This window comes from Oncorhynchus mykiss, chromosome 19, assembly GCF_057628025.1.
Source record: "Oncorhynchus mykiss isolate SJ-2025 chromosome 19, ASM5762802v1, whole genome shotgun sequence".
NCBI lineage: Eukaryota > Metazoa > Chordata > Actinopteri > Salmoniformes > Salmonidae > Oncorhynchus > Oncorhynchus mykiss.
This window is the reverse complement of record NC_143040.1, coordinates 28,171,325-28,193,317: the sequence shown is the minus strand read 5'-3', so window position 1 is coordinate 28,193,317 and position 21,993 is coordinate 28,171,325. Positions and strand designations below refer to the sequence as shown.

General features: G+C 43.9%; 2 protein-coding genes across 15 annotated transcripts in view; one reads left to right on the top strand and one right to left on the bottom strand.

The window, feature by feature from the left end:
- LOC110498679 (protein PAT1 homolog 1) overlaps nt 1-18,192 on the bottom strand; it is a 24,507-nt gene extending 6,315 nt beyond the window's left edge. The window contains exons 1-13 of one of the 14 annotated variants that reach the window (XR_016488865.1): nt 18,036-18,183; nt 16,569-16,671; nt 9,703-10,202; nt 9,217-9,297; nt 7,179-7,391; nt 6,661-6,768; nt 6,304-6,390; nt 5,390-5,485; nt 5,106-5,214; nt 3,067-3,290; nt 2,714-2,858; nt 1,631-1,748; nt 1,312-1,409 (exon numbers count right to left, since the gene is read on the bottom strand). Coding sequence is in view for 11 of the 14 variants with exons in the window: in XM_036954435.2 (XP_036810330.2) it covers nt 1,312-1,409; nt 1,631-1,748; nt 2,714-2,858; nt 3,067-3,290; nt 6,304-6,390; nt 6,661-6,768; nt 7,179-7,391; nt 9,217-9,297; nt 9,703-10,202; nt 16,569-16,671; nt 18,036-18,050 (1,692 nt within the window). In the remaining 3 variants the exon portion in view is untranslated. Of the gene's footprint in view, nt 1-1,311; nt 1,410-1,630; nt 1,749-2,713; nt 2,859-3,066; nt 3,291-4,264; nt 5,215-5,252; nt 5,486-6,303; nt 6,391-6,622; nt 6,773-7,178; nt 7,392-9,216; nt 9,298-9,702; nt 10,203-16,568; nt 16,672-18,035 lie in introns of those variants that run through there. The other 13 variants (XM_090210729.1, XM_090210725.1, XR_016488866.1 and 10 more) reach the window with 13 other exon arrangements.
- On the top strand, nt 18,049-21,993 carry LOC149975161 (uncharacterized). Its single transcript, XM_090209693.1, has 3 exons — nt 18,049-18,070; nt 19,098-19,594; nt 20,259-21,993. The coding sequence occupies exons 1-3, from the start codon at nt 18,049-18,051 to the stop codon at nt 20,499-20,501; spliced, it is 762 nt and encodes a 253-aa protein (XP_090065819.1). The 3' UTR covers nt 20,502-21,993.

Here is a 21,993-nt window from a genome sequence, read left to right as displayed (position 1 = left end):
ACGGATGGTGCGGCATCGATGACTGGGAGAATGAAAGGATCAATTGCCCACATAAAGTAAACCCGGACGTTGAATGGAATCACTATCATTCAGATGGAGGCATTGGCCAGCAAGAAAATGAGTCCCGAGTTCCATTATGATTTTTTTTTAAAGGCAGTGAAAGGGATTCCCTCTATCCAGTCCAGGCCTCCGAATCACCAACTTGTTTTGAAAGGCTCTGTGATGACAGTGGGACTGAGTTCCAGCAGCTACTGCTTCACACCGACATCCGTTGGCTACCCAGAGGGAAAACGCCTCCGCGTTTTTGAGCTGCGAAACAAAGTGATTTTCTGTCTGAGCACTCGCACCCCCACTGTACTACAATACCTACTAAAATAAAACCGTTATTATGGGTAGGTTTGATGGGGTAAACTTTGGGTCATGATAGGGGCTGCACCAAATGTATGATGTATTATAATAATTTATTATGCTTATGTTGTATTAATAGAAGGGGAAGGGCTATTAGACCCTCCCCCCACTACATTTATAGGGTCCTAGACTACAGATTAACACAGACACACTATAAGGTTTAATATTGTTCCACAATTCTTTTTTAGTCTCTATAAGAAACGGTCTGAGAGATGTGTGTTATTGCAGTCAAAACAGGGTGTCTGTGAGAAAGCGCCTCAAGGCCAAAAGAGATTCATCGAGACAGAACTCTGCAGGGAAGTGAAAGAGATGAGACTAGTCAGACATACCACTATAAAGCAACTTGGGGATTGGAAAATTACTGCTGAGCCCTTAGAAAGCACTGGAACTAGTGTCTCTCCTGCAAGTTTGTAAAACTTAATATGCATGGGCTTGGTCTCATGAGTAGAAGGTATTGACCTAGGCAGTTACATCACTAGGGGTTGACTGCAAGCATATTAAAAGCAACTTGGACTTTTCCTATTTAGCAGAACTCAGGAGACACATCAGTTGGGTGTTTGATCTTAGACTTCTGTCGAGAGCTGTATTTTGATTAAAATTGTTATGATTTATAAGTGCACATTTAGATTATTTCTTATTTAAGTAAATAACAGAGCCCAGAAAAAAAGGAACCAACAAGTTCCTGAAAATTATTAATGTTGTCCTGTCTCCATATCAATGCAGGAAGGATAGACCAAACAACTGACAGTAACAACTGGAGTAGCGAGACAAAAGCAATATAATAATAACAGAGCATGATAAGGAACGGGGAACATACGTCAGAGACAAAAACAGCAGGAGATAGAATGGCAGGACTCATGAGACACAGGAGTCTGGAGAGATTGTGGTGTGTGTAGTACGTACCTCGTCATCAGTGCGACTAGTCACCACCGTGTCGATCATCTTCCTGGGGTTGTTGACGCTGGACACAGTTAGCTTACCCAGCGAGCCTGCAAACTGCACTGTGGGGGGGGGGTAGATCTCGGTTAAAATAGTATTGGTTCTCATTTTAATACTTGTTTGAGCTTGCCTGGTGCAAAGGAACCAGCGCAATAGTCCCCAAAGTGCAAACCCTGCCCATTTGGTATACCAGGTAGTGTGCCAAACATTATTTGAACTCAGGTCTGGATTTCATAATTGATCATGTATCATCCTAGTTTTATAATAATCATTCATGCGTTACCTGGTCTGTAGGTGTGTTCCAGCTTGGCCACCTGGGGGGTGATGAGTTTGGTGGTGTGCTCCTTCCTCACACCGTCTCGGTCTCGCTCCTGCCTCTTCTCCAACTTCTCAAAGTAATTCTGCCAGGCAACACAACATTGGCATCCATTTATTTACATATTTCTGCATCTAATCCACCATAAACAGAGACAACTACAGAAAATAAAAAAGTTTCCTAATCATATAAAAATGTATCAGGATAATTAAATTAAAAGGTGGAACTCTGACAACAAAGGTCAAAGGACAGCAAGACCTATCGGTCCCTAGAAGCAGGTGAACAGGGATTAGATTGAGGTAGACCGCCAAGTGGAACTAATAAAGGATCTGAAGGACAGGACTGGAACAGCTGTTTCCCTGGTGGACATTATGATCTTGTTTATGACATGCTCCCTCCTTATCCCATTCTGAATTGGTCTGACTAGCCTGGTAACGATCAGATAGAAACAACGTAAGGACTCGTGTAAGCTCAATAAATTACATTTCTATTTCATCTCATTCTAGGTTGGTCAGAAGGTGATGGATTGTTCAGATATAAACATTGTGTAAAGCCGGCATGCATCTTTGCAAGAGGTTGCGTCAGGTTTATAACTGACATTTCTATCTGCTTGTTCAGAACGTCACGCCCTCCAGCACATAACCCTGCACTGACCTGGGTCATGTTTATTAGGGAACACCGTAGCAAAACATTTTGCAGCGGAAAATGACGAGCGTTAATTGGACCAAGTCCAGGTAGCCATTCCCCATTTCAATCCATTTTCTTGCGCAGTTAAATAGCGCTTGGCACACCGCCTGGTGTACCAAATGGGCAGTGTTTGCACTTTGGAGACTATTGCATTGGTTCCTTTGCACCTAGTGAATACAATCCGGGGTAATGTTCATTAGGGTACGCAGAAGAAAAAAACGTTAAAAGATTTTGCACCAGAAAACAAAAAAACAGGCGTTTCTTTTAGGACCAACTACTCACTCCCTATTTCAGTCCATTTTGTTCCGTTTGGTACCTAATGAACAGGGCCATGGCTTTTTCCATTGACTTGGCTGTACTGACCTGGTAGTAGTAGTCATCCAGGTAGGGATCAGTGCTCTGCAGCTGCATCATCTGGATCTTGGCCACCCACTCCTTCTCCCTCTGGCTCATCAAGTTACTGTAGGGGTCCCTGCTCCGCCAGTCCCCAACACGCCCGCCACGCTCACTGGGGAGAAAGACGATAGGTGAGGCAAAGTGAGAAAGAGGCTCCACAGCTGCTTCAGATGCAGGTTAGCTGAACGTAAAGCATTAGCAATTCAAGGAAATTCGTGAGGCAGTTTATGGCAACAGCACTGTGGATAGATATGGAGGAGACATGCGGATGCTGGGACAACTCAAATGATTTATACATACACACACTTCAATCTACATACCCTCCTCTACTCTGCATCCTCTGGGTGAGCATGCGGCGGTGCTGGGGGTGCAGGTGCGTGGTGTTGTGCCGGATGATGGGACAAGGGACGTGGTTGTGGTTGGGAGGGGGCCCGCCGGGGTGGGGACCCATCCTGTGGGGAGGGGGCTGGCCGAAGAAGGGCCTGAAGCCTCCGCCACCAGGCAGCAACGGGGGACCCTGACAGCCCCTGGGGAAGCCAGCAACCTGAGAGGGGGAGAAGGAAAGAAAAAAAATATATATATATATATTTTAGAGGAAAGGAAGGGAGGCTAGCATTGAATGTGTGTCATGGAAATTTAAGGACTCGAACTCAATGTAAATGAATCCATTTTATCATCGTCACGTCCAGGGAAGTTCAATCCAAGCTTGATGAAAATTCTGAAAAGGAGGGGTTCCCTTTCAGTCCTTATATACTTCTCCACAAACAAGTTATATAAGCATGATTTACATTACTCATTATTAACGTTGGTTCCTGCATGCGACTGACGAGGCTCCTCTCAAAGTTAGGACCTTGAAACTGAGAAGGATCCCAGAGCAACGTTCTGGGATTACTGCCAATTGGTCTGAGGTGGTCACAGTCACCTGCACGAACCAAGAGAGTGAGAGGTGTGTACTATTCAAGGATGTCTTCAGACAAAATGTTCCCTCGTGTGTTTATGCAAACACCCATTCCACATAATAGTATGTATAGGTATGTTGCACATGTGAATCATTTTTGTTCATAGGGAGTGAGCATGCGGTGTATTCCCTACGCACCAATCAGAAGCAAAAGGTCTGAAACAGGGAGGGACTAAATTACCTTAGATTTTTATTTATTTTAAACAATACGTTTATTGATTTTTTTAACAAGACTTAAATAAGCAGAAATATTACATGGGAAAAAATAACAGCAAAAACCACATCAAAAGTTAATAGCAATACAAAATAAATACATTCTGAAACATTAAGACAAAACAGAAGTGTTACAGAAGCATAAAACCACCAAAATTACATTTTACAGCAGTCTGATCTAATGGGATAGAACATATTTGGGACACATTTCAGATGAAACACAGCGCAACAAGCCAACCGGATATCTCTCACCACCACCCCACATGCACACAAAGCATAGAACACTACCCAGAGTTCCCTTCATTAGCCAATACGTTGCAACACTTTTTGGTACGGTGTGCACTTACGAATGAATACACCCCAGGTGGCCAAATTTGTGAGTGAGACGGCTCAAGGCGAGTGCATTCAGGTGTACGGATGAGAACACAGGTGAGCGTTGAGTCCAGTGACGATTTGTAGCGTGTCATCTTGGTGGGACAAACTCAAAAAAATGTTTTTAGATGCATACCAGCATATCCACTACACAACACATTCAATGGACTATAACTTTGACAGACGGTGTCCAAAACTGATAGAGGTGTCAGGTGTTTGACCGCTTTATAACTGTTACACCTGGCTATCAGTGGAGCCTTGTCTTGCAGCGAAAGTTGGTTCAGTCTCATTTATTTCCTTTAAAATAAAACAAAGCTGATATGGCTGAATTGCTTAAAACAAATGTGGTTTCTAATGACAATTGAGATGTACAAACTGTGGCATAAGGGGACGACGAGCGAATAAAAGGCAATCCGTAATTTCGATTAATACAAATGAGCGAGCTAGGACGGACAAAGTCGATTATAACCATTTGTTCAGAAACGTATAGCAACAGAATTCAGAACATGGGCATTTCTTACAATATTCTCCCTGTACACCAAGTCAGAACCACAGGATAAAGGAGGCATAGAAGCAGACAATGAAAGCATTTACAATATTCAATGACATTTATCTGAAACAGGCTCGGGGCTACATGTGCCCCAGCAAGTCAGAACAGTAGGCTAAATTATGAGGGGGAAAAGGGACCAAATTATTAGGGTGAGGCACATGGGCTACTAACATACACTTAGTATTACTTTCTTAACTACAGTATACATATCTCCCTGTTATATTACATCATTTATGCAGCAGCATACAATACATTTTTGGACTCACCTTGTTGTTCTGTGCTCACTTGAACTGGAAGGTGGCGCGGCGGTCCTTGGTGGGCAAATTTTGTCACCAAAGTCTGGCATTCTCTGGATTCATGGTGCTTTCGAGACAACTGAGAACTCGGAAAAAAACAAGGTTGAATCATGATGTTAGTGATCTTCAGGTCGGAGCTCTAGAAAGAGGCCGAGTTCCCGACTTGAAATTCTGAGTTGGATGACCGCTCAAAATGTATTTTCCCAGTCGGAGGTCGTTTTCTCCCCCAGAGTTCCCAGTTGTCGTTAACTCACTGAAGTCAGATTGTTCCCTGTTCCGAGTTTCCAGTTGTTTTGAAAGCGGCAGAAGTCATGTTGAATTGACAGCATGGCCAATGTTGAACGTTTATCCTTTGAAGGTTGGAAAAGAGACCCTTAAACCCAGACTTTGACCACACATCCACTCCACTGAATAGCAGGCTAATGATTGCTTTGCAATGCTTGCAGTTAGCCACTGATTCCTTACAAGCCACTCATTGTTGAATTTGGATTTCCAACTTGTTGTGTAATGTTTATGTCCAATGGCCGTTGAGAACCGATACGTTTTATCTACAATTTCTCTTCATATATGACAAGGATTGAAAAGGATTTGACAGTAGATTGTCGACTTGATTCATGATGACTGCTAGCTTGCTAGCTAAGATTTTGAAAGTATGTTGTTGACATGATCAGTCCAATCAAAGCTACTGTAGATATAACGTAATTTTATCTGTGGCCAATGACCTTGAACCTTCTTGGATGGGCACTTCTAATGTAACTCTATGGCAGCACCCAAGCGCCTTGAATTTTCGAGCTTTCCCCATAGATTTTGTAGTAGTGTCCCCATGAGTGACAGAACACTGAGCCAATCACAGAGCAACTAGAGAACATTACCAACCCCTACGCTCCATATTTTCCGCTGGCTGCCCCACCACAGCAAGCACCAAGTTATGCTGAAACACCTGCATTTTGGTGTTGCCTTACTCAAGAAAGCAAAAAAGGAGACCATGTTTGTACACAGCTTTATTAACTCAATTACTTTTTATAAAAATATTTTTTTTTACATTGTTTGTAAACTGATATGTGACATTGTTTGTAAACTGATATGTGACACATATTAATGCCAAAATAACATGCTAAACTCTGCCCCACCTGACCTGAATGACAGGTTGCCACTGGTTGAGTCTCACCTGAGAGTTGAGCATCTGGGCGCGTTGGATCTGGGACAGAACGGGGCCCACGCCGGCCGGGAACGGAGGACGACACAGAGGAGAGTTCTAACAGAGAGAGAGAACCCAACTCAGAACCAACACTGACCTGGAAACTGCATCTGCAGTGAGCTAACCAAGCTAGCTGCTATGGAATAATCAATATTTTGTGTTTATATATCCACCCTCACGGAAGTAACTGACCATGAGAAGTCAACACTCATTCAACAATTGGTCAAAAACACCACAACAGACCAACAAAATAAACACACTTTACATTCCACAACTTCACATGTCCCACCTAATAAAGTAAGGGAAGGCCGGAGAGGTAGGACTCACAGCGATGTTTAAGAGGGTGTTGGGAGAGATGCGCTCAGGGAAGGAAGGGGGGTAGCGGTGTTGGTGGTGGACCGGGGCTCGCACATGAACGGCAGTGGGGTGGTGGATCTGCAACACACAAAGGAGAGAGAGCGAGAGGGTTTCAATACAACTCATTAGCCTATAACTGTACACAGAGAGAGGGTTAACTCCAGCTTTGCAACAGATAGGAAGAGAGTAGAGGCAGAAACAGGAGGATAACACCAAGCAGTTACTAATAGTCTAATACAGTGGTTTCAAACTCCAGGCCCATGGGCTAACGTAGTGACTCGGGGCCAGATGTGGCCCATGAACTGGAAGTTTGAACAGTAGTTACTATGAACCGTAGTTACTTCTGCAGAATAATGCCATGTTATACAAAACTACACTGACAAGGGCATACACAGTTCACAAGAAATAGCCAAAATTACACAAACTATTACACAACTATTACACAACTATTTAAAATATATGTGGGAGGGCAGAATTCTCCCACTGACCTGCTGATGATGATGATGATTCATAGCATGACTAATCGGTTGCTTGGGCGGAGTCCCGATAGGCACAGCCCTCACAGGTGGGCTACCAATCACGGGAGAGGACGAGCGAGGCGGGGGGGCCCTTTCTGACAAGTCCCGCCCATCCTCGCTCATCATTGGCGGAGGCCGATTGGGCAGCCCCACTTCTTTGATGATAGACATAAGTGGACTGTCCTGGAAAGAAGAAACAGAGTTTAACTTTTGGATCAATAAAGTCTACAATCAATAATTAATACAATTGGTTTAAACAAGATCTGTTAAGTCATTCAGAGGGCAAATGCGCCAGCTACAGTGGGGCAAAAAAGTATTTAGTCAGCCACCAAATGTGCAAGTTCTCCCACTTAAAAAGATGAGGCCTGTAATTTTCATCATAGGTACACTTCAACTATGACAGACAAAATTAGAAAAAAAATCCAGAAAATCACATTGTAGGATTTTTAATGATGGTGGAAAATAAGTATTTGGTCAATAACAAAAGTTTCTCAATACTTTGTTATATACCCTTTGTTGGCAATGACAGAGGTCAAACGTTTTCTGTAAGTCTTCACAAGGTTTTCACACACTGTTGCTGGTATTTTGGCCCATTCCTCCATGCAGATCTCCTCTAGAGCAGTGATGTTTTGGGGATGTTGCTGAGCAACACGGACTTTCAACTCCCTCCAAAGATTTTCTATGGGGTTGAGATCTGGAGACTGGCTAGGCCACTCCAGGACCTTGAAATGCTTCTTATGAAGCCACTCCTTCGTTGCCCGGGCGGTGTGTTTGGGATCATTGTCATGCTGAAAGACCCAGCCACGTTTCATCTTAAATGCCCTTGCTGATGGAAGGAGGTTTTCACTCAAAATCTCACGATACATGGCCCCACTCATTCTTTCCTTTACACGGATCAGTCGTCCTGGTCCCTTTGCAGAAAAACAGCCCCAAAGCATGATGTTTCCACCCCCATGCTTCACAGTAGGTAAGGTGTTCTTTGGATGCAACTCAGCATTCTTTGTCCTCCAAACACGGCGAGTTAAGTTTACCAAAAAGTTATATTTTGGTTTCATCTGACATTCTCCCAATCTTCTTCTGGATCATCCAAATGCTCTCTAGCAAACTTCAGACGGGCCTGGACATGTACTGGCTTACGCAGGGGGACACGTCTGGCACTGCAGGATTTGAGTCCCTAGCGGCGTAGTGTGTTACTGATGGTAGGCTTTGTTACTTTGGTCCCAGCTCTCTGCAGGTCATTCACTAGGTCCCCCAGTGTGGTTCTGGGATTTTTGCTCACCGTTCTTGTGATCATTTTGACCCCACGGGGTGAGATCTTGTGTGGAGCCCCAGATCGAGGGAGATTATCAGTGGTCTTATATGTCTTCCATTTCCTAATAATTGCTCCCACAGTTGATTTCTTCAAACCAAGCTGCTTACCTATTGCAGATTCAGTCTTCCCAGCCTGGTGCAGGTCTACAATTTTGTTTCTGGTGTCCTTTGACAGCTCTTTGGTCTTGGCCATAGTGGAGTTTGGAGTGTGACTGTTTGAGGTTGTGGACAGGTGTCTTTTATACTGATAACAAGTTCAAACAGGTGCCATTAATACAGGTAACGAGTGGAGGACAGAGGAGCCTCTTAAAGAAGAAGTTACAGGTCTGTGAGAGCCAGAAATCTTGCTTGTTTGTAGGTGACCAAATACTTATTTTCCACCATAATTTGCAAATAAATTCATAAAAAATCCTACAATGTGATTTTCTGGATTTTTCCCCCTCATTTTGTCTGTCATAGTTGAAGGGTACCTATGATGAAAATTACAGGCCTCTCATTTTAAGTGGAAGAACTTGCACAATTGGTGGCTGACTAAATACTTTTTTGCCCCACTGTATGTTGTTTTTCATGTAAAGTACTGGGCCACATTCAGCAAGGCACAACGTTACAACTTAACCGAAAAGCAGTGTTCTTATTTGACAAATTCAGGAAGTACATCCCCCGTTACAGCCCGTTTCAAAGCAGGCAGGTGTCTTACCTCCATTTGAGTGATTAGTCCCGGGGTGATGCTCACAGGCCCGAATCCCAAGTTGTTCTCCCAGATATTGTGAGAGTTCATCTGAAAGAAAGAGGCAGAGGAAGAGAAAGAGTGTCAGAAGGCACCGCTCCCCTAGTGATGCATAATAATCGTCCCTCATTGAACGAGCTGATAGGTTTTGGAGAAGGAAACTATAACGTTGTTCTGCAGCATTTAGAGCTACAGAATACTAGATCAGTGGTTCTCAAACCTCTCCTTTGTGACCCCCAGACATTTCAAAATGATGTTGTAGCTCTGAACCAGCTCACCTTATTCACCTAGTCAAGAGTTTGCTATTTAGTTGACAAGTTGAGTCAGGTGTGCCCAACTCTGGCATAGATCAAATACATGGAATGGCTGGGGGTACCCAGGAGAGGTTTGAGAACCACTGCACAAGATACAATGATCTGCAGCATTACTACAGTATAACATACTAGACTGTCTCACCTGTTGCATGGGGGCCGCCCCTCGTCGTAGAAGGTGCTGATGCTGCTGGTAGCTAAGCAGGGAGAGGTGCGGTGGGCCGGGGGGTAGCCCAGACGGGGTCAGCTGGTGGTGGGGAGGGAGCTGGGAGGGGTGGTGATGCTGCTGGGGAATGGAAGGGGGAGGAGGGAGACCAGTGGATCGGTCATCAGGCCCGGCTGGACCACCCACACTGGCGATGGCCGGGTCCGCCCCGAGAATCAACATGGCTAGGGACTCGGCTAGGACGCCTCCCCCCCTCTCCTCCAGGCCCGGAGGGGGCATCGAAGAGAGGGAGTGATGTGGTGGTGGGAGGGAAGACGGATGGGGGACGCGACTGGCGGGAGGAGGAAGGTGAACAGTGGAGGTGTTTCCTCCTCCCATTCCCCCCATCCCTAGTGTCCCTAGTCCTAAACCTCCAAGTAAATCGTTCTTTTGTTCTTCGAGCTCGGCTAGCCGCTTGTGCTCCTCCTGCCAGTCATCGTCTGTAGGAGGTAATACATCATTCCATTATCACAGGTGTCATCCATCCAAGTAATAAAGACTGAATGACAAATGGGGGATATTAACTGTGAATGTTAACATTAGCGATGAGGTAAAGGCCGATACTTATAATTAACCTACGGTGCCAGTGTTTCTCTGCTTTAGGCAATTCCTTTGTCATTGGCTAATTTGGCACGACAGAGATTTTACCATGACCACAGCATTGAAGCTAGCTAAAGCAGAAACAGACTTGAATACCCTGCGTGTATTGTATGCAGAAAAGGCTTGGATATATGTTGGATATAGTGTGCGCAGTGCAGATTTGCATAGTGTAAATTATGCTTTTGTGGAATGTACTACGTGCTGTAGCCTATTGCCTGTTCCTGAGTAGTTTATGAAGAAAATGTGAAACAATGCATCCGTTTGATGCTTTCCATTCAAGTCATGTATAGCTGTACTTTATATGGCCTAAAATAAGTTCATATGGGCAAATTATGTATGTATAGTAAAAACATCCAGATGGTCATTGGCAAACTTCAGACGGGCCTGGACATGTGCTGGCTTGAGCAGGGGGACCTTGCGTGAGCTGCAGGATTTTAATCCATGACGGCGTAGTGTGTTATTAATGGTTTTCTTTGAGACTGTGGTCCCAGCTCTCTTCAGGTCATTGACCAGGTCCTGCCGTGTAGTTCTGAGCTGATCCCTCACCTTCCTCATGATCATTGAGGCCCCACAAGGTGAGATCTTGCATGGAGCCCCAGACCGAGGATGATTGACCATCATCTTGAACTTCTTCCATTTTCTAATAATTGTGCCAACAGCTGTTGCCTTCTCACCAAGCTGCTTGCCTATTGTCCTGTAGCCCATCCCAATCTTGTGCAGGTCTACAATTGAACCCTGATGTCCTTACACAGCTCTCTGGTCTTGGCCATTGTGGAGAGGTTGGAGTCTGTTTGATTGAGTGTGTGTGGGGACAGGTGTCTTTTATACAGGTAACAAGTTCAAACAGGTGGAGTTAATACAGGTAATGAGTGGAGAACAGGAGGGCTTCTTAAAGAAAAACTAACAGGTCTGTGAGAGCTGGAAATCTTACTGGTCGGTAGGTGATCAAATACTTATGTCATGCAATAAAATCCAAATTAATTACTTAAATCATACAATGTGATTTTCTGGATTTTTGTTTTAGATTCCGTCTCTTGAAGTGTACCTATGATAAAAAATTACAGACCTCTACATGCTTTGTAAGTTGGAAAACCTGCAAAATCGGAAGTGTATCAAATACTTGTTCTCCCCACTGTATATAGGGCAGCAGCCTCTAATGTGCTAGTGATGGCTATTTAACAGACCACACCACGCTATGGAGAGCCCTACGGTTGTGTGCAGTGCAGTTGCCATACCAGGCGGTGATACAGCCTGACAGAATGCTCTCAATTGTGCATCTGTAAAGGTTTGAGGGTTTCAGGTGAAAAGGCGCTGTTGCGCCTTCTTCACCACACTGGGTTGGTGGACCATTTCAGTTTGTCAGTGATGTGTTCACAGAGCAAGTTGAAGCTTTCCACCTTCTTCACTGCAGTCCTGTCAATGTGACTCGGGGGGTGCTCCATCTGCTGTTTCCTGAAGTTCTTTGTTTTATTGACGTTGGGTGAGAGGTTATTTTCCTGGCACCATACTCCCAGGGCCCTCACCTCCTCCCTGTAGGCTGTCTCGTTATTGTTCGTAATCAGGCCTACTACGGTTGTGTCATCTGCAAACTTGATGATTGAGTTGGAGGCGTGCATGGCCACGCAGTGATGGGTTAACAGGGAGTACAGGAGGGGGCTATGCACGCACCCTTGTGCGGCCCCGGTGTTGAGGATAAGCGAAGTGGAGGTGTTTCCTACCTTCACCACCTGGGGGGACAACCCATCAGGAAGTCCAGGACCCAGTTGCACAGGGTGGGGACAGACCCAGGGCCTCGAGCTTAATGATGAGCTTGGAGGGTACTATGGCATTGAATGCTGAGCTTTCGTCAATGAACAGCATTCTTACATTGGTATTCCTCTTGTCCAGATGGGATAGGGCAGTGTGATTGCGTCGTCTGTGGATCTATTAGGGCGGTAAGCAACTTGATGTGGATCTAGGGTGGAAGGTAAGGTGGATGTGATATGATCCTTGACTAGCCTCTCAAAGCACTTCATGATGACAGGAGTGAGTGCTACGGGACGGTAATCATTTAGTTCAGTTACTTTTGCTTTCTTGGGTACAGGAACAATGGTGGCCAACTTGAAGCAGACTGGGATAAGGAGATTGAATATGTCCGTAAACACTCCAGACAGCTGGTCTGCGCATGCTCTGAGGACGCGGCTAGGGATGTCGTCTGGGCCGGAAGCCTTGCGAGGGTTAACACGCTTAAATGTGGTACTCACGTCTGCCACGGAGAAGGAGCCCACAGTCCATGGTAGCGGGCCGCATCGGTGGCAGTGTGTTATCGTCAAAGCAGGCGAAGAAAGGAAGACGGTGTCCACAACGTGGCTGGTTTTCCCTTTGTAGTTGGTGAAAATCTGTCGACCCTGCCACATACGTCTCGTGTCTGAGCCATTGAATTGTGACACAACTTTGTCTCTACACTCACATGTCGCTTGTTTGATTGCCTACGGCAAGAATAACTATGCTGTTTGTATTCGGCCATATTACCAGTCACCTTGCCATGTATAAATGTGATGGTTCGCACGAATGCTGCCATTTATCCATGGTTTCTGGTTAGGGTAGGTTTTAATAGTCACAGTGGGTACAACATCTCCTATACACTTTCTGATGAACTCAGTCACGTGGCCGTGTATTCGTCAATGTTATTCTCGGAGGCTACACTGAACATATTCCCAGTCCACGTGATCAAAACAATTTTGAAGCGTGGATTCCGATTGGTCAGACCAGCGTTGAATAGTCAGTAGCAGTCAGCATTTGATTGTGAGGTATTCTTGGCCGGGAGCACAAAAGAACTTGAGTTCCTGTATGCTGTTATCACAATCACACCATGAGTAGTTAATCATGAAACATATAAACCCGTCCTCCTTCCAGGAGCAATATTTATTCCTGTCTGCACGATGAACTGACAACCCAACTGGCTGTAGGACTCAGACAGTATATCCCGAGAGAGCCATGTTTCCGTGAAACAGAGGATGTTACCATCCTTGATGTCTCTCTGGAAGGAAATCCTCGCCCTGAGCTCGTTAACTTCATTATCCAGAGAGTGAACATTAGTGAGTAATATACTTGGAAGCGGTGGTCGGTGTGCACGCATCCTGAGCCGGACTAGAAGTCCACTCCGAGTACCTCTCCTCCACAGGCAGTGTTTTGGGTCAGCCTCTGGAATCATTTCAATTACCCGTTGGGGTGTGAACAAAGGATACGATTAGAGAAATTCCTGGTCGTAATGCTGGTGAGTTACAGCCACACTGATATCCAAAAGTTCTTCACAGCTGTATGTAATAGCACAAAACAATTCTGGCCTAATAATGTAAGAAATGACACAAAAAAACTAAATACTGCAAAGTTTCCTAAGAGCTAGAAGCACAGCAGCCCTATCTGTCGGCGCCATTTTAACATCTGATATGTCATAGTTTTGATGTATTCGCTATTATTCAACAATGTAAAAATTAAATAAAACCCTTGAATGAGTAGGTGTTATGAGGATTCTGTGTTATGCACTATAGCCTGTTACCATATATGTGATTGAATATTATCTGCTGTTGGCTTGTGTGGATGTATGTATGTGTTATGCAACATAGCTGACTTGAAACATTGTTAACAGTTTCAGGGCCATGGGCCTTTCTCATGACGGAAAAATACAGAGTAGCATGAAGACAGGAACTGTGCAATGAGTTGGGAGGGGGCACATTCAGAGCGTAGGGGTTGCGAGAACAAGCGGTCTTTTGTTAGATAACAGGAGCCAGGTGCGAGATAACGGTATCGAGCATGAGCGCATAGATATTCTTCACAGCAAGTTACATCTATCAACTGGAGCGCCCGGGGGCTGGTACCAGCACGTACGACAACAATCAATAATAGGCTGGGTGAGTCTAAACCACACCCAGTCTCTACTGTGATAGACATTGTCCCAACCCATCTGTTGGCCTATCACAGTATAAGAATACTGTTTACATACATCTTGTCAGTTCTCTGTTTGCCCTGCGAGGTGGGAAAATATACGAAAATTGCATTTACCACGTATTGCTTAGCTAATAAAAAATACATAGTATACAATCGGTGACTCATTGTCATATTTATCCTGATACCAGATTCGAATTGACGCAATTCTAACAGTGTCCAAACTTTTGACTGGTACTGTATATCTTTTTTTTATGGCACAAGACACCTGTCTGATTCACACCTGTCTCAGTGGAGAAATGTAATTCGGAAGCCGTGGGGATGGCACACCAGTACCACCATTTGTAGATTTTCCATGAATTCCCATAATTCTAATCTACAATGTTTGTTTGGTTACGGTAATATATGTTAATGCGTTCAATACATTATTATTACAATCTTTTACCATTCTCATTGTAGGAGTGGTCACATTGTTTTGCAGACTGCACAATCTAGGCTACACTTGTGAGGAACAAGTTGGTTTGTTTCATTCCATTTAGGAGTTGTTAATGTATACATTGTCATTTGTTTGTAGCGCTCCTGTCAATGTTCAGTAAGGACGCGCACCTGATTATTCATAGAAGTAGGCCCAGGCTCCCTAGCCTGTCCATAAATGTAGGCCTATAAATGTGCCCATTTGGAGATCTGATAACATTTCTGATTGTCTTAACTCACCACCACTGTTGAACTTCAAAGCAATTTTCTCTTCACTTCAAACAGCAAGTAAACAGTCTGTTTTTACATCCATTGAGAATGACAATAGTTCCCCAGCTCTCTCCTTTTGATAGCCACTCAGCATGAAAGGGGGAATAAAATGTCATGCTCTGATCTGGTGGAAATCATAAAATAGGCCTACCTGATTACTTCTTATCCCCTGCACAAAACAGCCTACAGCTATGTCTGTCTGGAGCAGGAAAGTGAGGGTACAGAATATTTTATGCATTGTTGCATGTTTGCTCATGCCAGCTTCAAGAGACCCAAGTTATTAATAGTTGATACAATGTTTCAAGTTTGTGGCAGACAGGCCATACCTAACCATTGGGATTTATAGAATATTCTCTACCTGCTGGCTGCAATGTTTTGATTTGTTGGCTCTTGTAGGATATTTTTACATAGTTTGCAACGGCTATAGAATTTACTTCTAGAATTTTGATTTACCACATAATGACTGAGATATGAAGACTTTATTATAAATTAAACTGTTCCACGAAAATGTGCATATAAAAATCATAACTGGCACGCAGATCGGTAGAAATGGTAAGATAAATTGGCACTCCAAATGGAATTGGCTGCCGATGCCTGGTGTAGCTTATTAGGAGCGTAACAGCAGAATCCGTGAAGGCCAGACGCAGCGGGAGGGAGAGAGAGTCGGGAACAGGTTCGCTTCCTTTGCGTATCTAAATGATTTAATCAGTGTGCTCAAAACATCAGACAAGCTCAGTAGCCTACACATAGTTGATTTCATCGATTGATCGAAATAACAGAAATTTGTTTTAGTTGAGACAGTCCTTCAAAACAGAAAACGTTACAGTGCGTGAACTTTCTATTCTTTATGGGATCGTTTCTCAAAAGCAGCTTCAGCCTAGGCGAAACAGCTTTCGAGAACTCATGGGGGTGGGTGCTCAGATGCTCCATGTGAACCACAATCCTGACGCTTTGTTTTAACGTAATCCTTGCTTGCCCTTTAAGAAACCGTTGGCACTTAACTTTAGTACCAGCGAGAAATAATCTTTCAAATGCAAAAGCTACACTTACTGTAAGCAGTTTAGCAAAGTTGCATCTGGCTGTAAAACAGCCTCCCGCCGAGGTACCAAACATCCTCTCACCTTGCGCTTGCATTTCCATTTTTCCGGTCAGAAGCAGGTGTTACTCAAAACACAGCTGGGCGCAACTTTGCTAAACTGCGTACAGATAGTGCATCTTTTGTATTTTACATTTTTCCCCCCATGTTCATTTGAAAGTTACGCTTCAAATGTTTCCAAAACTGTAAAGTGTGCGAGTTGTATTTGCGATTATACAGAGGGCATTTCCCTCACAAGGCTAAAGGGGACATCCAATGGCCCAAGTTTGTCATTTTAGATTTGTCCATTTTATTTTTTATTTTCAGTTTAGTTTGTTAGTTTTCAGGCCCTGTTTGATAGTATTTATTTCATTTTAGTTGTATAAAATATGAATATTTTGTTATATTATTCAGTTTAATGTGTTTTGTCAGTCAGTTGGTGAAAGACGGGCAAGTGACTCACCGATGGCCCCATCTCCGAAGGTGTCGTCATTAAACTGGTCAATCTCATCTTCTTCTTCTACCAGCCCCTCCTCCTTCTCCAGGGTACAATCTTCATCAAGGGACTGGAGGGAGAGAGAACAGAGAGAGATGAGAGAGAGTAAGGAGGGAGGGATGAGAGAGAGTAAGGAGGGAGGGAGGGATGAGAGAGAGTAACGAGGGAGGGAGGGATGAGAGAGAGTAACGAGGGAGGGATGAGAGAGAGTTACGAGGGAGGGATGAGAGACAGTTACGAGGGAGGGATGAGAGACAGTAAGGAGGGAGGGATGAGAGGGATAGGAGAAAGAAGGTATGAGAGAGAGATATGGAAGGATGACGGAAAGGAGCTATGGGAGAGAAAGAGAAGCAACAAGAGATATATTGATTGTTGTTGAAGGGAGGGGAGGTGATGAGGTCAAGAAATTAAGAACTAAGTCTACAATGTTGTTTTTCCTCATGCAAAATTTTGTTTTTCAACAAATGTCAAAAATATTTTTTTTAGATAATTATAGTCGAGGCAGGTTTCTTAGCAAGCTCCTCAAGCAAAAATTATTGACTTCATCCGCAGATGAGGCTCTGGGTACAATAGGAACGAAATTACAGATTTCCCTCAATTTGATAGCGAATGATTAGAACCCTATATATATAATATTGTGAGTGTTTCGTGAACCCACGTGGATGGGGGAGGTCAATGCTGCCAGCTAGTTTCCTCTGCAACTAGATTGATTGGTGCCGCTAGTTTTGAAGTAACTAGCCCAAAGATATAACGTTACTGTTAAGACATTAACGTCTATGAAAATGTTAACGTTAGTTTAGAAGATAAATCGGAGAAGAACAGTCCAGCATTTCACAGGCAGAGTGATCCAAATCACCTTGGCTTTTATCAATCGACTCACTTGTCAACAATACACTGTATTTCCATTTCAAAGAAAATCAGCATAGCAATTATACTTCTGAACCTTATAATGTACTGTCAAACATGAGCCACCTAGCTAGCGACTTAGCTAGCCATCTTATCACCTATCAAGACAATGTTTCCCAGACAAAATAGCGAACCAGAAAAGCTAGCTAACGTTAGCAGCGGAAGGATGCGCAAACTAGCTAGTTAGGGTACATCACACGGGATCCACGTCGATAGTATCGAACTTGGAACATTTCCTAATACAAATCCAGCATTCTTTAGTACTTTTCTTTTAAGGTAAAATGTTGAGCCCGACAGCCATGTCCATACTCCGTTCACTGGACACCCAGGCCGGTGACAGTGGGGGACAAGGTGCCGGGGACAATTAGCCAGGGAAAGCTTGGTAGGCCGCACGGAGGAATTTTGTCAACGGAGTCGATAAGTAAAAGGCAAAATCCTCCAGAAAATGGCCACATTTCAACTCGTCTTGAGGGAACGCTAGCTAAAATGTGTAGAGAAATTGCCAGAGGTAATCTAAACACTGCTCACCTGAAAACGGAACATGTATCTTCGATCCGTGAAAGGTACAATTCACCAAAGTGTCTCTGGTGGAAGGCGGCGCGCAAATTACGCAGCATTGGGGTTCGCGTGATCGCGGCCAAGTCTATGTGCACGAGTACGCATTTGGAGAGAGACTGCGACGCACGATTTACCACAACGTTGAAGTGCATGCAGTGTATTATTATTACATGTGACAAGGTGCATGGGAAGGTCCATTGACATACATTTGAATCTTGCCTTCAAAGTAACCTGAAACACTATTGTGCACGCACAGTACTCTACAGTAAAGCTAATGCAGACATGAAAAACCACATAGTCCTGAGCAGGGTTCTAATGACAATTTTCCGTGTGGTTTCCTCAGCCTGATGTACCCTTCCATGGTCGTCCCTCCCTCTCACCTAGGCAACAATCAGTCCATTGCATAAGTCTGTCTATGTGAATAATCAGACTAGGCACCACATCTTCAAAAAGTAGTGAAGAGGCAGCCTCTTGTGTCTGTGTATGTCTATACAGTGTCCCTCACAGACCAAAATCAGTGTTGATACTCATTTTCGGTGCAGGTACTGTTCATATTTAGGTGCTGGAGCGCCACAATACCTTTGAGCAAATATTCTATAAGAGGAACAGGAGCTCAAGCGGTGGTAAATTTGAGGTCCTGGTTCTCAGCTCTGGTGAGCTCCCCAAGTCAAGCACTGTCTGTGTGTGTGTGTGTGTGTGTGTGTGTGTGTGTGTGTGTGTGTGTGTGTGTGTGTGTGTGTGTGTGTGTGTGTGTGTGTGTGTCCTTGCTTGCGTGTGCATAGGGTTTACCTATGCAACAGTGTGTTATGAACATGACTATATGTATGTAAATCTTGATGGAGCAAACACATTTTTTTTTAGATGCATGCCTGCAAAGCCAATACACAACGCTAAACAATACATTAATTGCACTATAACAGCGACAAGCGGTGCCCACAAACTGTTAGGGCCTTCATAAAGCTGTCCCAACAGCAGAGCTTTCTTTCCAGCAAAATTGAGTGAATCCTTACCACTGCTACACCTGGCTATCAGCGGGGCCTTGTCTGGCAGCGAAACAATTCATTCAGCCTCATTTACAACTCCTCTACTGGTTCGCCACTGAATGCGTGGAATTCAATCAACACGGCAACATGCTGTTACCGTGCAATCTTGAGGAAGAGGACTTCGGCTTCCACTACTTTGGCAACTATGAGAAGATTCTCCCGGTCCTCACGGGCCGCAGGGAATGCTACTTCGAGGTGGGCAACCTGAACACAGAGACCTATCGCAAAGCCGAGGACCTACCGGACTACGTGAGACAGGACAACGTGAGACAGGACTGCCAGGACGACCAGAGCCAATACAACAAGGACCGCATCATCATCAGGCTGAAGCAGGGGGACGTGCAGTACGTGATGGCCACCTATATCATCGAGCACAAGGAGGGCGGCCGCTGGGGGGAGTTTGACGCCAAACGCACCCACCTTGTAAATCCGGATTTGATACGGATGATTCGGGATGCTGAGCTTGCGAAATTCCTGGACCAGACGGTGAGAGAGCGCCTCCTCAAAACTTTCAAGGTCTTCATCTTGTTTGTGGTCTTCCTGGTGATCGCTTCTATAATTTTGAGCATATTAGGGGAGTTGTAGAGAGAGGAGTCCGATGTTAGCCACTGTGCGTTTATAGGTTAAGTCCAGGGGAGCAACTTTCACTGGGCACATTCTGAAATTGCATTTTTAGTAAATAAAATAGTTGTATTATTTTTATAAATAGTAAAATAGTTATGTTACAAATGGTATGTTATTAGGCCTATTTGTAATAGATGATATATTATCTGTTTAAAAACATGAATTTACATGAATGACTCCTTTCTTTCTGTGATTATTTTCAGTACAAATCAAAGAAGAAAGGAAGACAAAAGAGCCAACATGTCTTGTCGTTGTTTCAGGTAGTCTGGTGGTAGCCTAGTGGTTAGAGCGTTGGGCCAGTAATGCTGGATCAAATCCCCGAGCTGAGAAGGTCAAAATATGTAAATCTGAGCAAGGCAGTTAACCCACTGTTCCCTGGATGCCATGGATGTTGATTATGGCAGCCACCCACACCTCTCAGATTCAGAGGGATTGGGTTAAATGTGGAAGACACATTTCAGTTGAATGCATTCAGATGTACAACATTATAGCAAAAAATGTAATCTCTCTTGTTGTTTATTTATAGCAAAAAATGGATGTCATCTCGTTGGAGTTTGACTCCGAACACTCAAAACGATCTCGTCCAGACCAGACAACTTGGGACAATTCGGTCCGGACCCTTTTGGATCCGGAGCAGGACGCGACCACGTCCCCGTCAGGACTATCGCTGAGAAAACGGTGTTCCAGATCCTGCAAAGTCTTTAGCGTCATCCTAGTGGTTTCACTGGTCATCACTTTGACCGTTTTGGCAATTTTAGGGAAGTTGTAGAAATAGTAGTCAATTGTAGCCCTTGTGCTGCTGTGTGTCCATCGGGGTTGGGGTCACGAAGTAAACTGAAATACAAACCCCAACCCTGAGGTCCATCGATCATTTCTCAGGGGTAAATGAAATATTATTATGTTTCATGATTATTTTAACTCAATTCTTATAGCACATTACTCTTGCATTTGTCTTTCTGCACTCGCACTTGTTTTTCTCACTGGCACGGATTGTCCTTGCAATGACTGTGATATGTGGTTGTCTTTACCTTCCTTAGTTGAATGTGTAGCAATATTGACGTTACTCATATTGATGTTACACAGGAAACGGAAACCTGTTGTTGCTTACTTTATTAATGTGCTGGTTGACAACATGCCTCGTAAAGTTTGCTTAACTATATATCTTTGTCTGTCATGACTACAACACAAAGCATATTGAAACAGGATGCATTGACTGTAAGTCAATAAGTCACTTTGGATAGGAGTGTCGGCTAAATGGCTAAAATGTGAAATGTAATGTTACCTTTTTTATCTTTTTTTTATCAATAAGATATTATCAGATTTGTTATGTGACGATTTAGAATAAAATGCAAAGAAGACAAGTTTAATAATTTGTCTTTATTTCAACTGGAACAGGTAGGTGTGATTTACGGATTCTTACTGAGAGTTATCATGACTTGAGTGACACAACACACACAGTCTCTCTCTCTCTCTCTCACACACACACACACACACACACATAAATATCGTTGATCATAAATAAGAATCTGTAAACCAGAACTACAATAATTGGAGCTACTCTAAAGAGTCCAAAGACATGGAAGATTCCGTAGGGTGCTAGTTATGAAGTTGGGAGATTGGGAACCTGACTGGCCAAGTGAAAACCAACTCCTATAAATTGCTAGGTGGCTAGTAGTATCACAGAGAAACAACAACAAAAAAGTAACAATTTAAACTATATATACAGTACCAGTCAGAAGTTGACACACCTACACATTCAAGGTCCCTTTTTTATTTTTACTATTTTCTACACGGTTGAAGACATCAAATTGATGAAATAGCACATACACATCATGTAGTAACCACATCAAAATATATCTTCTATTTTAGATTCTTCAAAGTAGCCACCCTTTGCCTTGATGACATCTTTGCACGCTCTTGGCATTCTCTCAACCAGCTTCTTGAGGAATGATTTTCCAACAGTCTTGAAGGAGTTCTCACATATGTTGAGCACTTGTTGGCTGCTTTTCCTTCACTCTGCAGTCCAACTCATCCCAAACCATCTCGATTGGGTTGAGGTTGGGTGATTGTGGAGGCAGCAGTCTCCACACAGTCTCCTCTGAACAGTTGATGTTGAGATGTGTCTGTTACTTGAACTCTGTGAAGAATTTCTTTGGGCTGCAATCTGAGGTGCAGTTAACTCTAATGAACTTATCCTCTGCAGCAGAGGTAACTCTGGGTCTTCCTTTCCTGTGGCGGTCCTCACTCACTCCCTGAACTTG

What these genes read in the sequence shown, in the direction of transcription:
- LOC149975161 (XM_090209693.1), top strand. Translation starts at nt 18,049, where the DNA reads ATGTATCTTCGATCCGTGAAAG. An exon ending in GTATCTTCGATCCGTGAAAG is followed by an intron (nt 18,071 to 19,097) that starts GTACAATTCACC and finishes CCTGGCTATCAG; the next exon opens with CGGGGCCTTGTCTGGCAGCG. An exon ending in CGAAATTCCTGGACCAGACG is followed by an intron (nt 19,595 to 20,258) that starts GTGAGAGAGCGC and finishes GTTTATTTATAG; the next exon opens with CAAAAAATGGATGTCATCTC.